Genomic DNA, 13,481 nt, shown 5'->3' on the forward strand with positions numbered 1-13,481 from the left:
AAAGGTAAGAAAAAAACATGGTACTAGGGTTGCATTTAAGATTTATTTATTTTAAATGCCAAATGATTTTTCGTACTTTTGTTTCTTTTATTATTTACATTGATGACTATTCTTTCAAACAATCTCATGAGACCTTTTTATTCATCTTTTTCAAGTCTTAAATTAATTTTCGAGAAGAAATTCCATGGACATGAAAAAAATTTAATGCTCTTTGTATATATATATATATTAATGCTCTTTGAAAGAAAATTTATTCATTTTTTGCCTAAATTAATGCTCTTTGGAAAAAAATTAATTTTTGAGTTATGAAAAAAAATGTCTTTTATATATATATATATATATATATATATATATATCATTTCAAGCTTGGTTCTTTGTAAAACATTAGGGTTTTCTTTCATGCTAATTAAGTTGTTAATAGGGGGCAAGCATTTTTATTATTTTTTTAGTTGTCATACTTTTTGCCTAATTTAAATTAGTTTTGAACTTATATATAAATTTTTATTAGGATTATTTGATTTAATTATTTTCAATGATGAGACATTTTGATTTTTTTATTTATAAAAAATTAACATATAAAATACAATCACAACATATTTTCTTGTACAAGCGACAGTGAATACAATCAATATTTTTTTAAGAAAAAAATCAAACAAATTAACCGAATACAATCCAAATTTATTAATATTCTAATTTGGGTTGCCAGATGAAAAACTTAATTTAAATTCATAAACATTGGATAAATCTATTTATAAAATAAATTGAAATTGAATTTACTACACTAATTAATTTTTTTGCTCCAAAAGCCGAAAAGGCCAACATGTATTTTTATTATTAAACAAAGGCATGTTTTTAAATGCCATGGTTCGTAGATTTTATCAAATAAAGCTACAAATATGACTAGATTTCAAAAAAATTGCAACAAATGATCAACTATGTTTATGAATTAAAAAAAATTAAATATTTTGTAAAAAAATTTCCAAAATAAATTTACTTTTTTTTTTACAAAAGAAAGACTCGAATTAAATTTATTTAACACAAAAAATGAAACTATATTTATGAATCGTATTAAAAAAAAGTTCATGATTGCAATATTTTTGGTAAAAAAACAAGGACATATTTTGGCATAACTTTCCATCTAACATGACAATAATGAAACAAAGTCTTCCTTTTTATTTTTTTAATTAATAAGAAATTAAAGCACACTTAATTATATTAAAAATTAAAAAGAGCAGTTCTTAGTGGATTAATGGTAAATACAATGTCGTTAATAAGTATGGAGGGACAACGATTGTAGCGTTAAAAGCGTAGTTTCTACTGTAGAGTTAAATATTTTATGAAAGGTTAATCCCAAAAAAGTTTAATTTTTTTTATTAAAATTTAATATGATTTATATATTTTACATCGTTTTGATGTGCTGATATCAAAAATAATTTTTAAAAAATAAAAAAATATTATTAATATGTATTTTAGTACAAAAAATTATTTAAAAAGCAATTATTACCATACTGTTAAATATCCCAAGCACCCTCGGAATGATGAAAGTTCACCAATTTCTTATGGTACTCTAGATCAAAATATACTTACTTACTTACTTATTTATTAATTAATTATTTCATCAAGAATTCTCTACCACACATTAAAACTTGTTGCACGCTTATATTTGTATTGTTACATGCTTCTACCAGGTGAACAATTAAGGATTGAATATAAAAGTTAATCAGTGTATAAAAGTTGATAATATATATTTTAAAATAACTTTTCTTTTAAAAATATATTAAAATAAATTTATTTTATATTTGTTTTTCATGTTTTTGACATCAAAACTAAAAAAAATTAAAATAAAAAATACTTTTAAAAGATTATCTTGTCAAGGTGGTTGAGAGTGTAATAACAATTATTTTTTAAAGTATTTTTTATTTCAAAATATATTAAAATAATATTTTTTTATTTTTAAAAAATTATTTTTAATATCTATGAATTAAAATGATATAAAGATATAAAAATATTAATTTAAAATAAAAAAAATAAAAAATTTTAAATTTTTTTTTAAATATTTTAAAAAACAATATAAAACATAAAAAAAAATAAAATAAAAAAGCTAGAAGAGGGTCAAAAGTCGGTTCAAACTTCTGACAATAGATGGTCGAGTTAGCCCATTTAGGCCCATATCCGTATCCGATTAGGTTTCTTATTTTTACATATTAGGATATTTTTTATTTTCCTCCATCTTTTGAGGGTTTATTTAGGGCTTTTCTTCTTCCCTCGAATTCATCTCTCAAAAATCAAATAAAAACCCTTTTATTTATTGATAATCTAACAAACAATGCATCCTTGATTGGTTTTTGGTTTTTCTTGTCAAACCATGACTGCTGATGTTTCAGTAAAGAAGGAAGTCACAGTGAGTAATCCATGCTGCAATGTGGTAAGTCATTGTTATATTGAATTATAGATTTTTATTTGGTTTTTGTTGATTTTTTCAATTTTGATGATTAATTTTTCGTGGGTTTGTTTTATTTGTTTTTTGAGTGTAGTGGAAGGAGAAGTGTAGGAAGTTGGAAGAGGGAAGGAAGAGTTTGAGGCAAGCAGTTAAGCTTTTAACAGAACAAGCCGATAAACTTCAGGCTAAGAATGTTAGTCTCAAGAAAGGTAAAAGTTTCAATTTTTTTTAAAGAATATGATTTGATTTGGTAGTTAAATATGTGTATGGGGTTTTAGGATGGATTTTCTTTTTATTAGATAATTTTGTTATAATGCTGATTTGTTGGGTTGGCTCTTGATTTGAAGTTAAAATTTTGATGACCAATTTTTTGATTCGGTAGAATATATCTATCTCACTTGTTAGTTAGTATTGATGATAATGCCACGTTTGTTGATTTGGGCAGTGGATCCATGATGATGGAATGAATGATGAGGCAAAAACTATATTGGATTTTTGTTTGATACTAGTGGGCCTGCTTTTTTGCTAATGTTGTAGAAATTTACATTAGTGTGGGTTTTTTGCAGCATGTGAGGAAGAGAGAGTGAAGGTGGAGGCTAAGAAAGGGGAGAAAGAGAAAGAAGCAGCTTTGAGAGTTATGTTGGACAATGAGATTTTTGGTCTTAAGTCTGAAATATCCAACTTACAGCAGAAGGGAAGTGCAAATTCAGAAGATGAAAATGGAGAGGTTAAGCTGCTTCAAGATCAGGTTTTTGAAGGAGAGAAGGAAATCAGCAGGCTCAAGGAGCTTCTTGAGGGAGAGAAAATAAGAGCAGATTCTGAAAAGAAGAATGCTGAGGTGGAGAAGAAGAGTGCTGCTGATGCATGGAAACATGTGAAAGCTGAGGAAGAGGGGAAAGAGAAAGAAGAGGCTTTGAGATTTTCGCTGGAAAATGAGATTTCTGCCCTTAAGTCTGAAATATCCACCTTACAGTGGAAGGGAAGTGCAGTTGCAGAAGAAAAAAATTGGGATGCTAAGCTTCCCCAAGATCAAGTTTCTAAATGGGAGAAGGAAATCAGTAGGCTCAAGGAGCTTCTTGAGATTGCGAAAACAAGGGTGGATTCTGAAAAGAAGAATGCTGAGGTGGAGAAGAAAAGTGCCTCTGAAGCATGGAAACATGTGAAAGCTGAAAAAGCTAAGGCTGATGAAGAGAGGAAGCATGCTAGTAATGAGGGGCTGAAGGTTGAGGAATATCGGCTTCAGTTGAAGGCGTTGAAGAAAGAAGCTGAATTAGCAAAATCAAAGTTGGCTTCTGAAACTTTGAAGTATGAAGAGGCAAACAATAAGTTCGAAACAGAAAAACTGAAGGTGACCAAAGAGAAAAAGCGTGCTGATTCAGAGATGGCGAAAGCAGAGGTGCAGAAAAAGCTTGCAGAAGCAAACAGGAAGAAGCTTGCTGAAGAAAAATCTCACACTGAAAATCTTTCCAAACAGTTCGAAGATGTGAGACAAAGAATTGAGGAACTACGGAAGGCTGAGGAATATCAGCTGCAGTTAGAGTCTTTAAAAAAAGAAGCTGCTGAATCAAAATCAAAGTTGGCTTCCGAGACTCTGAAGCTTGAAGATGCGAACAAAAAGTTAGAAGCAGAAAAAGCTAAGGTGATGGAAGAGCGAAAACATGCTGATTCAGAGATGGCTAAAGCAAAGGAGCAGAAGAAACTTGCTGAAACAAATGGAATGAAGGTCGTAGAGGAAAAGTCTCATGCTGATAATCTTTCTCGGCAGTTGGAAGATGCTGGAATAAAGATTGAGGAGCTGGAGAAGGGGATAAATAGATTCATGCTCACCAAAAATATGGGTGGGGCTTTTGATGATCAACATGAAATTTTGAATGGTGAAGCTGCCACAATTAGGTTTAGGGATTTATTGGAAAATTTGAAGAACAATTCAGATCAATCAAAGCTGGTTTTGGAGTTCTTAAATTCCGAGAAGGCTAACAAAAGGTTAGATATTGAGAAGGCAAAAGCTATTACTGAGAAAAAACGTGCAGATTTGGAGATGCTGAAAGCAGAAAAGCTTAAAAAGCTTGCAGAAATGAATAGGAAGGTGGCTGCAGAAGAAAAATCTCGTGCTGATCCGTTGTCTCAACAGCTAGAAGAATATAAAATAAAAATTGAAGGATGGCAGAAGCAGATACAGGAACTCCTGTCCTCCAAAAAAATGGTCATGGCTTCTTCAGGTTTACCTGACAAAGTTCTGAATGTGGAGAAGACAAAACTGAAGCTCTTAGAAAAACAAGTGAAGCTTGAAAAGATGCGATTAAGGCATGCCAAAGAAGGGGCTAAGATGGAAATAAACCGGAATGGTATTCTACAGCAAGAACTAGCTTGCTTGAAACTTCATTTTGGTCAAATGCTGTTTCGCCTGGATGTACTGGATAAATATTTCTCATGTAGCAATGGGGGTACAGAGAAAATGGAAAAGGTCAGTCCCTCTTTTGAATCAACTACCACCTTTTCTTTTGAACTTTTAATTTGGAATAAAAACACTTGTTTTGATGACAGTGGCCATGCAATTTATTTTTGGAAAGTAGCAAACAGGATTTGACATTTGTTGCTATACTTAACAACTGTTTTATTTCTCTGTACTGCCTGGTTACCTGATGCCTCTTTAGTGACATTTGTTCTCAATACTAATTTCTATTGAAGTTTTAGGATTTGTCTTATAGGTTAGAAACATTCATTCTCAATCATTTCATAAAGTTCACTGTTTCTCATGTTGGAGTGTTAGTGCAGGACATAAAGCATGGGGGACAGTATGTTTTAGATTTGAATTTTTATCTAGTGATGAAAAAAGGATGGTGAAAGTTTCTCATGTTCAGTTGATGTTTTGAGTTAGCAGTTATGCATCTTTCCATAGCTGTTGTAGCTCACATTGATTAGCTTTTCAAATGTTTAGTTTAATAATTATCATTGGACTTGAAAACTTAATTCACAGTGTTATTTTGTCTTTGCTTAAATATTCGTTGTTGTTTCTAATGCATTTGTTCTGTTCTATGTTACCAAAATCTGCACAAGCCTTGGCTGATAGTTTGCTAACTGGACTGTTTGATGGACTTGGCAGGTTGGGAACCTCGGAACCATGCAAAGGTCAAAGTTGAAGAGAAAACTGTGTGCAGAAGAACCATTTCAGACGCATCCTAATAATGAAAGTGAACTTCTGAAGCCTAGCTGCTTGGCTATGACCATCTATGAACCTCTCACGCAGACACTTAACTGCACAGCTCCATTGGTTTCACCATCTGGTGGGAACTATACTGCATACATCTCAGGTATTGATTCTAAATTGGAGTCTCTGCTTGGAGGCTCTAACCGAAAATTGTTACAGACTTCTGCAATAAATTCCAGTTCGGCATCTTTTTCTGATGGTCAGTTGGTCGGCTCACAGGAAAGGGGTGCGCTTGTTCCCACATCAAAGAACTTGGTAGAAGAGAACTTTAATGCTCAAACAACAATTTCCAGCATGTCTGGCGATGTCACTAAAGTACAGCTTGATGAAAATCTTGCTGTGGTAGCGGAAAATAGTGTTAGAAGTCCTCTTAGCATTGACATCATTGGAAGAGTTAATGGACACAGTAAGAAGAGGAGGATCCTTGATGCAGTTGAATCTGTTGAACTTTTGTGTTCAGAGGGTAAGAAGCTGCACCTGCAGATGGAAGAGAAACTCTCTGCCTTGCATGGTATGTTTAACAAACAAATTAAAAAATCACACGAAGATGCCATTGTGGAACCTAATATGCCAGGTGGTTCATATGCTAAGCATGAGAGGACTCGTAAAACAAGAAAGGTATCTCATGAAGAGAATGTTATTATCCACCGTTTATCTGGCATAAATCAGCTAGGGAGGACCAAAAAAATTGGGAAAGAAGTCCTCAAAGATGCAAATGCCTGCGGATATACCTCCAATCCTGCCAATCATATAATGGGAGCTTCAAAAGCATGCTGGGAATGTTTGAGTGATTCTTTTGAAAGCAGCCCCAGAGAGATGGTAAGTTTTGAGGAAGTAGCCAATGGGGATTTCTTGAAATTGCTGGACTTGGATAACTCTGCAGATGAGGAATGTTACAGGAGAGCAATGGAAATGCCTATGTCCCCAACTCTTCCTGAGATAGGGTCTTCAGGTGCCGAAATATCTGCTAATAAACCCTTACTTGTTGAAAGCTTCCTTGGACGTTTACCAAATGGAAAGGAATCTTTAGTGCCTTCTTTTAGCTCAGATGCCATTGATGTAGAAATTAGTTCTAATCAACTGAAAGATATTCTAGGCAATATAAGTGGCACTTGTAACACCATGGATTCTGGAAAAGTTTCTGATGGTTGGACCAGGGATTCTGGATCTGATTTGGACACTGAGATGCTGAACATACCTAGTTCTAGATATGAGGGCCTGAAGTTTCCATTTGAAGGTGAACTTGGTTCTATACATGACAATATTCCTAAATACTGTGTGATGTTTTCGGATATAAATGACACTATAAGCATGTCTAGAGTATTTTTTGCGACTCAAACTTGTTTGGCCCGCTGTTCTTCGGACATTCAAGCAGATTGTATGGTTCAAAAGATCTTGCGTGCTCTTAAAATGGAAGGGAAAATTTTACCCAAGTGAGCAATTCATCTCTATTAAAGCATATCATATCTGCACTGTTGTAGAGTCTTACATGAGTTTAATTCCCAAATTAATTAATAGAGTTTGGTTGCTTGGTCAGATAATGACATCGGGTTTTTTCCTTGTTTTCTGTCTACATCTTTTAGGGAGAAGGCTTGCACATTTTTCACTTTACTGCTGCTGAATTTCTCTGCTAGCAATTGGGGGAAATTTCGAAGCTTTTCGGATCCGGATTTTCTCCTCGGCTTAGATTCTTTTGCCAGAGACATAAATGCAGGTATTTATTTATTATTGATTTTTCTTCTGATACTAAAATGCTATAATTTTTTTTTTTGTCTGCACAATCAAATTTTTCTCGATGTTTTTGTTGAGCCTGACTTTTGTGTTTCCTTGAATGCAGTTGTTTCTGATGTCGAGGCAAGAAACTTGTTTGCAGAAGTATGTTGTTTGGATGAGCTGCTTGGCCTCAATGAAGAATTCCTCCTAGATGGGAAATTGATGGTATATGCAGATCTATCTTCTGAACCATTGAGTGGATGTGATTCCATGATAGACATCCTTCTGGATGGTGTAAATATAAAATTTGCCTCCAAATCAGCTTCATCCAATCTTTTGGTGGCAGGGAGTATCATACTAGCATCAATATGTGCAGCAACTGACCACATTGGATTTCTTTGTCAGGCTTCATACAGTCTGTTGCGGATGCACAGATGTGATACTGTTTCTGCACTTACTATTCTTCACATTTTTGCTTACCTGGCTGGAGAGAAGTTTTTATCCCCGAGGAAGCACAGTTTGACAATGACTGTGTTGAAATCAGTGATCATGTTTCTTGAAGGAGGAGATTCATCAGTTGCTTCAGCAGCTTCCAGTCTTACCATGTGTAAGGGCGGAATGTTCCATCCATGTGCTAAATGTCCCTTTTCAACTGATGTTGTCTCCATAGATATTGTTACGTCAATGCTTTTGGAAAAGCTTCAAAATTGTGCTGTTTCTGGAATCATGCATCATCTGATGGAATCACCCAGCTTATCAAACTCCAATGTACTATGCTGTAAGGATATAGCTAAACAGAGTTTAAGTCATGAAGTGATTACTTCTGTCCTTGATTTGAATTGTGATGCATCCTGTAGTTTAAACAAGTGTGTGATACCTGCCCAATCAAATTCTATCATGAATGGGATTTTGTGTGACCTGAGTGATCTTCTATCGTTGGTCGAGCTGCTTGCTTTCAATATGGTATGTGGTTTCCTATTTTGGTTTTATATCAGTGTTTCCAATTTTGTACTTCCATTGTGTTCATTACTTAATTGTTTATGGTCCTGAAAAATGTGGCAAAGCTGATTTTCACCTGTCTTTCATGTCCATATGCAGAGCTGGGAGTGGACCTGTGGAAAAATTATAACTGAGCTGTTGGAAATGCTAGAAAGAACAAAGTTAGACAGCTTTGCTGTTGCTGTGGTTACTCTCCTCGGTCAACTTGGAAGGTATGTTTAGCATGATCAGTTATTTGCTGTTTATGTTTATACAATATTAATTGCTGTTTTATCTTGAGAAGCTGTTTACATTTGAATATTGGGCTTTTGGGGAGGGATACATTTTGTTTCTCATGCTATGGTTTTATGGCACAAACCCACTTAGTGACTTTTTCTTGATTTGTCTTGGACAGTGTACAAAAACGTTTCTTGTATTTTGCATGGCTAACTACTGAATAATTTAATCTACTATGTTGATTTAGGCTTGGAGTTGCTGCTTGTGGCTATGAAGATAAAGGAGTAGAGAACTTGAGATATAAATTATCTGGCTTTCTTTCATGGGATGCTACCATCCAAATGGCTCTTCCTGTTCAAATTGCCCTGGCCACTTCTTTGCTAGCGCTACTTTCTCTAGAATTTGAAAAGGTTATCCAGAGCAATTGTAACCTTCCAGCAATTGCATGTCAATCCGTTTCCATTGATCATATAAGAAGCTGGTTTTATTCACTGACCAAGGAGCGGCAAGTATTGTCACGCAGCCTCTTACAATCTTGTGATGTCCTATGAATTGAGGCAATTGCATGGTTGCAATAAGAACATATTACCATCTGCAACAATGCCCTTTCAGTTCGAAGTAGAAGTTTCTCAGTAGTGAGAGGTTATCAACTTGTCATACGGGTTAAAGTGAATGGAAATTTTGACGGGGTTCACATTTAATAGGTTTTCCATTCTGAGATGGAGTTCTCCATACAAAAAGTCTTTTCTTTCCTTTCTTTTGAGTTCTGAGCAGGTAGAAAAAAAACAACACAAATTTTGAGACGTAGCTTGTATGAAGGCCTTTCTGTATGAGTTCTCTCACTTGCTATTAAATTTGTAAATTTTTTGAAGCACCTTGTATAGTTGCATTGTTTCCCAGCTTGCATGATTTAATGAACCATTTCAATTTACAATTTACTTTTTCTGGGTAAAAGAATGCTAATGCAGCGTTGAGCCCAGGTCTTTTACATGAGATGCTGATCTCGATGAAGAATTCTTCAGTGCGTTAAAAATTTCTCCATGGTTCCTTGCCGGCATTTGTTAACTTGGCTGGCTTAGTTGCACAGGTGATAGTGGAGCATGCTTTGCTTCTATAGTCGTGTACAAATCCTTAATTACCTTATTTCAATAGCATCTTACAATTCACGCTCCTTGCAAGGCCAACGTTTAATGGAGTTTCTCTTTTTTTGACGTGACACATAGCCATGCCAAGAGTCTTTGGGTGCTGCATAGTGCGTATATTTCCAATCCCGTGGCACTGCTCTCAAGTACTTTGTCAAGAAATTAGTACAACTGTGAGGTAAGTCTCGCTCTCCCTCTCTCCCTCCTTTTCTTTTTAGAGAAGGAAGGAATGTAGAAATTTTACAAAGTTGTGTGTCGCAAGTTCAATTTATCGGAGGGACTATTTCCCCTTGCTGGCTCCCTGATCTAAAGCCTATGGTGTCAATTAACTCGAGCCTGGAACTCACATGGAACACATTACACATCGTTTCTTTTTCTTTTTATGTAGTCCATGTTGGAAAAAGACCTCATTTTGCAGGACTGTTTATGTACTGCCTTCTCCTTTATGTATAAATGCTCGGAATACTTTGTTCACTTCTCTGAAGAAATTATAAGATTCAGCCTTGCTTTTCACCCGATCCAATTTCTTGAAGGACTTCATACCCAATCCCTAGCCTCAGAATAACTAGTGTTTGCCTGATTGTTAATGCCCCAAGTCAAGATCTCTGTAGATAAGATTGGCAGTCCTCGGGGATTTGGAAACAATTTCATGTGTGATGCTCGAGCCACATTGTCATCCCACTTCACCAAGTATTTCGTACAAATTTGCTTCCCTGTGAGGGAAAAGGAATATGAGATTCTGGAGTCTCATTCGTTCTTCCCAGCACAAGGATCCATTATCATGAACACCTACTCCTCGAAGAACCTCTCCCGAGTGAGTTCATTTTTATAACCAAGTACATATATATAGCATTAAACCAAAAAAAAAAAAAAAACAAAAAGTATTAAAATCCGACCTGCCGGATTCGAACCAGCGACCTAAGGATTGGCTGCTGGCATTACCACTACAGTCCTCCGCTCTACCAACTGAGCTAAGGTCGGCCTCTATTTTCTGTAACAGATAATTTCATAATTCTACTAAGAATCTTGTATTCTTGTGACTTTTTTAATAGACTTCCAGACTGCTTTTGTCATTGCGTTTTACATTTGAGTGTATTTTAAAAATGCGTTTAATATATAAAAAATTAATTTTTTTTTATGGTTTTGATTTACTGATAATAATAATAAATATTTTTTTAATATATTTTTTTACTTCTCTCTGCAATCCTATAATACAATTCACCAACTGTTGCCCCGGCCTGAACCCAAGCACTGTTATCTTCCAAGTCAACTCTTATTGATCTAAGATTGAAAAGATCAAGAATCACAAAAGGGACATCTGATCGGCACGAAAGGCTTTTATTGTAACACTTCACCTCACTAGTAAGATATTTTTTGCTTTGGACCTTCCAGTCCATCCAAATTCAGGGCTTCCACCCAGGTTTCCCTCACGGTTTTGTTCTTGACAGCCACGCATGACCCCAAAACGCGTCTTACTAGTCAAGGTGAGCATGCACTTATAAAACCTTGACTCTAGACTCTCGCTTCTGATGTGGGATTTTACAATCCCCCCACCTTAAGACGAGTCGTCCTCGGCTGTGATACCAAATGTAACACCTCACCTCACTAGCAAGATATTGTCCGTTTTGGGCCTCCTAGTTCATCCAAATCCAGGGCTTCCACCCAGGTCCCCTTAACAGTTTTGTTTTTGGCAGCCACGCATGGCCCAAAACACGTCTTATTAGTCAAGATAAGCATGCACTTATAAGGCCTTGACTCCACCACTTCTGATTCTAATTTGCAACCCATGCTGCCTACAGCATGCGACTGTGGCCTGCACATGAGAGTAGGCCAAAGGTGTGACTATATAAAGTGGCTTAGGAGTTGAGGGAGAGTAGAACCTAAGGTTTTGAATAGGATATTCAAGAAAAAACTGATAGGAAGAATCATTTGCAGTTAGCACAACGTTGGAGAGTGATATTTGTGGAGGGGTTTATGAAGAACGACATTGAATGAAAGAATCATGGCTTGGAATATTGGAACGTTTTGATGATGGGACAAGGAAGATTAAGAGAGAAAATATGGAGAGAGATCTTCTGACTTGCAAATCCATTTTCTTTGCTGGATATTCAATACTTGATCGTTGATTTTCTTCTTACTGACCCACTATAACACCATTGCATGTTAGTTTAGCTTATTAAAGAAACACAGACAGCATCTGATGTTTCGATACTTTAATGTCTGTGACCTATAAAAAATATGAGAAGTTTTAATTAGAGACAATAATGGGCAGCTGGTGGTGGTTGACAATAATATAATTAATGTGCTTCTGCTAGCAAATCCTCGTGGATTTAGCCATAAGTAACTTTTGCGGTCCAACTCAACAACCCAACTCGGATTTATATTAGGTTTTATTTTGAACTATTTTTAACATCGATCCACTAAACTTGTATGAACTAACAAGTTGATCTATTGCTACGCAATTGACTCCATTAAATGTATTTTAAATCCAACCATGTTAAAATCAAGAGATTTTTTCTTAAAAAACTTAAATAAAATTGTTTTGAATAAAATTATGAAATTAGGTTAACGCAAATCACATGCAAGTTTACTGGTCAACTCGATTAGATTTAGTTTAAATCAACCCATGTTAAAATCAAGAGATTTTTTCTTAAAAATCTTAAATAAAATTGTTTTGAATAAAATTGTGAAATTAGGTTAACGAAATGACATGCAAGTTTACCGGTCGACTCGATTAAATTTATTTTAAATTGAACATGTTAAAATCAAGAGATTTTTTCTTAAAAATCTTAAATAAAATTGTTTTGAATAAAATTATGAAATTAGGTTGATAAAATAATATGCAAATTGACCAGTCGACTCGATTAAATTTAGTTTAAATCCAACCATGTTAAAATCAAGGGATTTTTTTCTTAAAAATCTTAAATAAAATTGTTTTAAATAAAATTATAAAATTAAATTAAGATATGCAAGTTGACCAGATAATCCAACAAACCAAGCCCTAAACCGAGTCAAACTTTAGCCGGCTCTGACAATTATGAATTTATTTTTTGAGGTAATTCTTCTCTTTGTCCAGTGTTCTTCAATTTACCAATAACTCTTTAGCTTGACATGTGCTAGAAACCTGTTAAAAAGTTTCGACAAGTTATCAAGAATTCATTGTAAATTGGAAGCAAGTTGACCGGATAACAATGTTAAGAAATTTTCTAGCATAAAGGACCCAATTAAATAAAATTTGTTGAATTGCCATAAATAAATAATAATAAAAATACATGGGTCAAATATACGACTAATCCTATTTACTTTTATCAGTACAGATTAATGTAAAGTCAACAGACCCTTCATTGCTTATACAGTTTAACATCTCCTAGAAATTTCAGTGTCACCAAATGGATTACATGCAAAAGTTTCTACGAATAATTATACTTTAATAAACAATAAAAAAAAATTGGGCAGCAAGGCCAGAATTTCTTTCCTATGATTTTTAATTTATTAAATAACTTTGTAAAATCACTTACTCATTAGTTCAATCAAAATATATAACATTAGAGAATAATATAAATCTATTCTTAAAATTACATATAATTGAGATAGTTATTTTTTTTAATAATATCAAAGTCTTAACAATAAAAATATAGGTTTTCCATTACCTATTCTAATTAAAATTAATAAAAATCTCAACAATTATAATCTCAACTTTATTTATAAAAAAAAAACTGCTATGATTTTGGTGATTTTGGTGTGTCATATTTTTTTTCTTCAA

At 34.2% G+C, this 13,481-nt stretch overlaps 1 protein-coding gene and 1 non-coding gene across 4 annotated transcripts; one reads left to right on the forward strand and one right to left on the reverse strand.

The window, feature by feature from the left end:
• Positions 1 to 2,237: 2,237 nt before the first annotated feature.
• On the forward strand, positions 2,238 to 9,450 carry LOC133668599 (uncharacterized). Of its 3 annotated transcripts, none has more exons than XR_009833762.1 (8): positions 2,238 to 2,425; positions 2,535 to 2,649; positions 3,007 to 4,904; positions 5,544 to 7,081; positions 7,232 to 7,362; positions 7,486 to 8,139; positions 8,219 to 8,324; positions 8,460 to 8,495. XR_009833762.1 is itself a non-coding variant. In XM_062088555.1 (8 exons), the coding sequence occupies exons 1-8, from the start codon at positions 2,366 to 2,368 to the stop codon at positions 9,125 to 9,127; spliced, it is 4,998 nt and encodes a 1,665-aa protein (XP_061944539.1). In that variant the 5' UTR covers positions 2,238 to 2,365; the 3' UTR covers positions 9,128 to 9,450. The 3 variants fall into 3 exon arrangements, 2 of the variants coding, with proteins under 2 accessions (XP_061944539.1, XP_061944547.1); XM_062088555.1 differs by adding an exon at positions 8,824 to 9,450 and having other exon boundaries at positions 7,486 to 8,324; positions 8,460 to 8,572; XM_062088563.1 differs by having other exon boundaries at positions 7,486 to 8,129; positions 8,460 to 8,572.
• A 1,158-nt stretch (positions 9,451 to 10,608) lies between these two features.
• On the reverse strand, positions 10,609 to 10,699 carry TRNAY-GUA (transfer RNA tyrosine (anticodon GUA)). The gene is given in 2 exon segments: positions 10,609 to 10,644; positions 10,663 to 10,699. It is a non-coding gene; the product is annotated as a tRNA-Tyr (tRNA).
• Between the last annotated feature and the right edge of the window lie 2,782 nt (positions 10,700 to 13,481).

Source organism: Populus nigra, chromosome 1 (genome assembly GCF_951802175.1).
Source record: "Populus nigra chromosome 1, ddPopNigr1.1, whole genome shotgun sequence".
Lineage (NCBI taxonomy): Eukaryota > Viridiplantae > Streptophyta > Magnoliopsida > Malpighiales > Salicaceae > Populus > Populus nigra.

Excerpts from the sequence above, each read along its gene's own strand:
- LOC133668599 (XM_062088555.1), top strand. The coding sequence starts at position 2,366 with ATGACTGCTGATGTTTCAGTAAAGAAGGAAGTCACAGTGAGTAATCCA. Across the intron at positions 7,082-7,231 it reads GAAGGGAAAATTTTACCCAA|GGAGAAGGCTTGCACATTTT; the intron begins GTGAGCAATTCA and ends TACATCTTTTAG. Across the intron at positions 7,363-7,485 it reads TGCCAGAGACATAAATGCAG|TTGTTTCTGATGTCGAGGCA; the intron begins GTATTTATTTAT and ends CCTTGAATGCAG.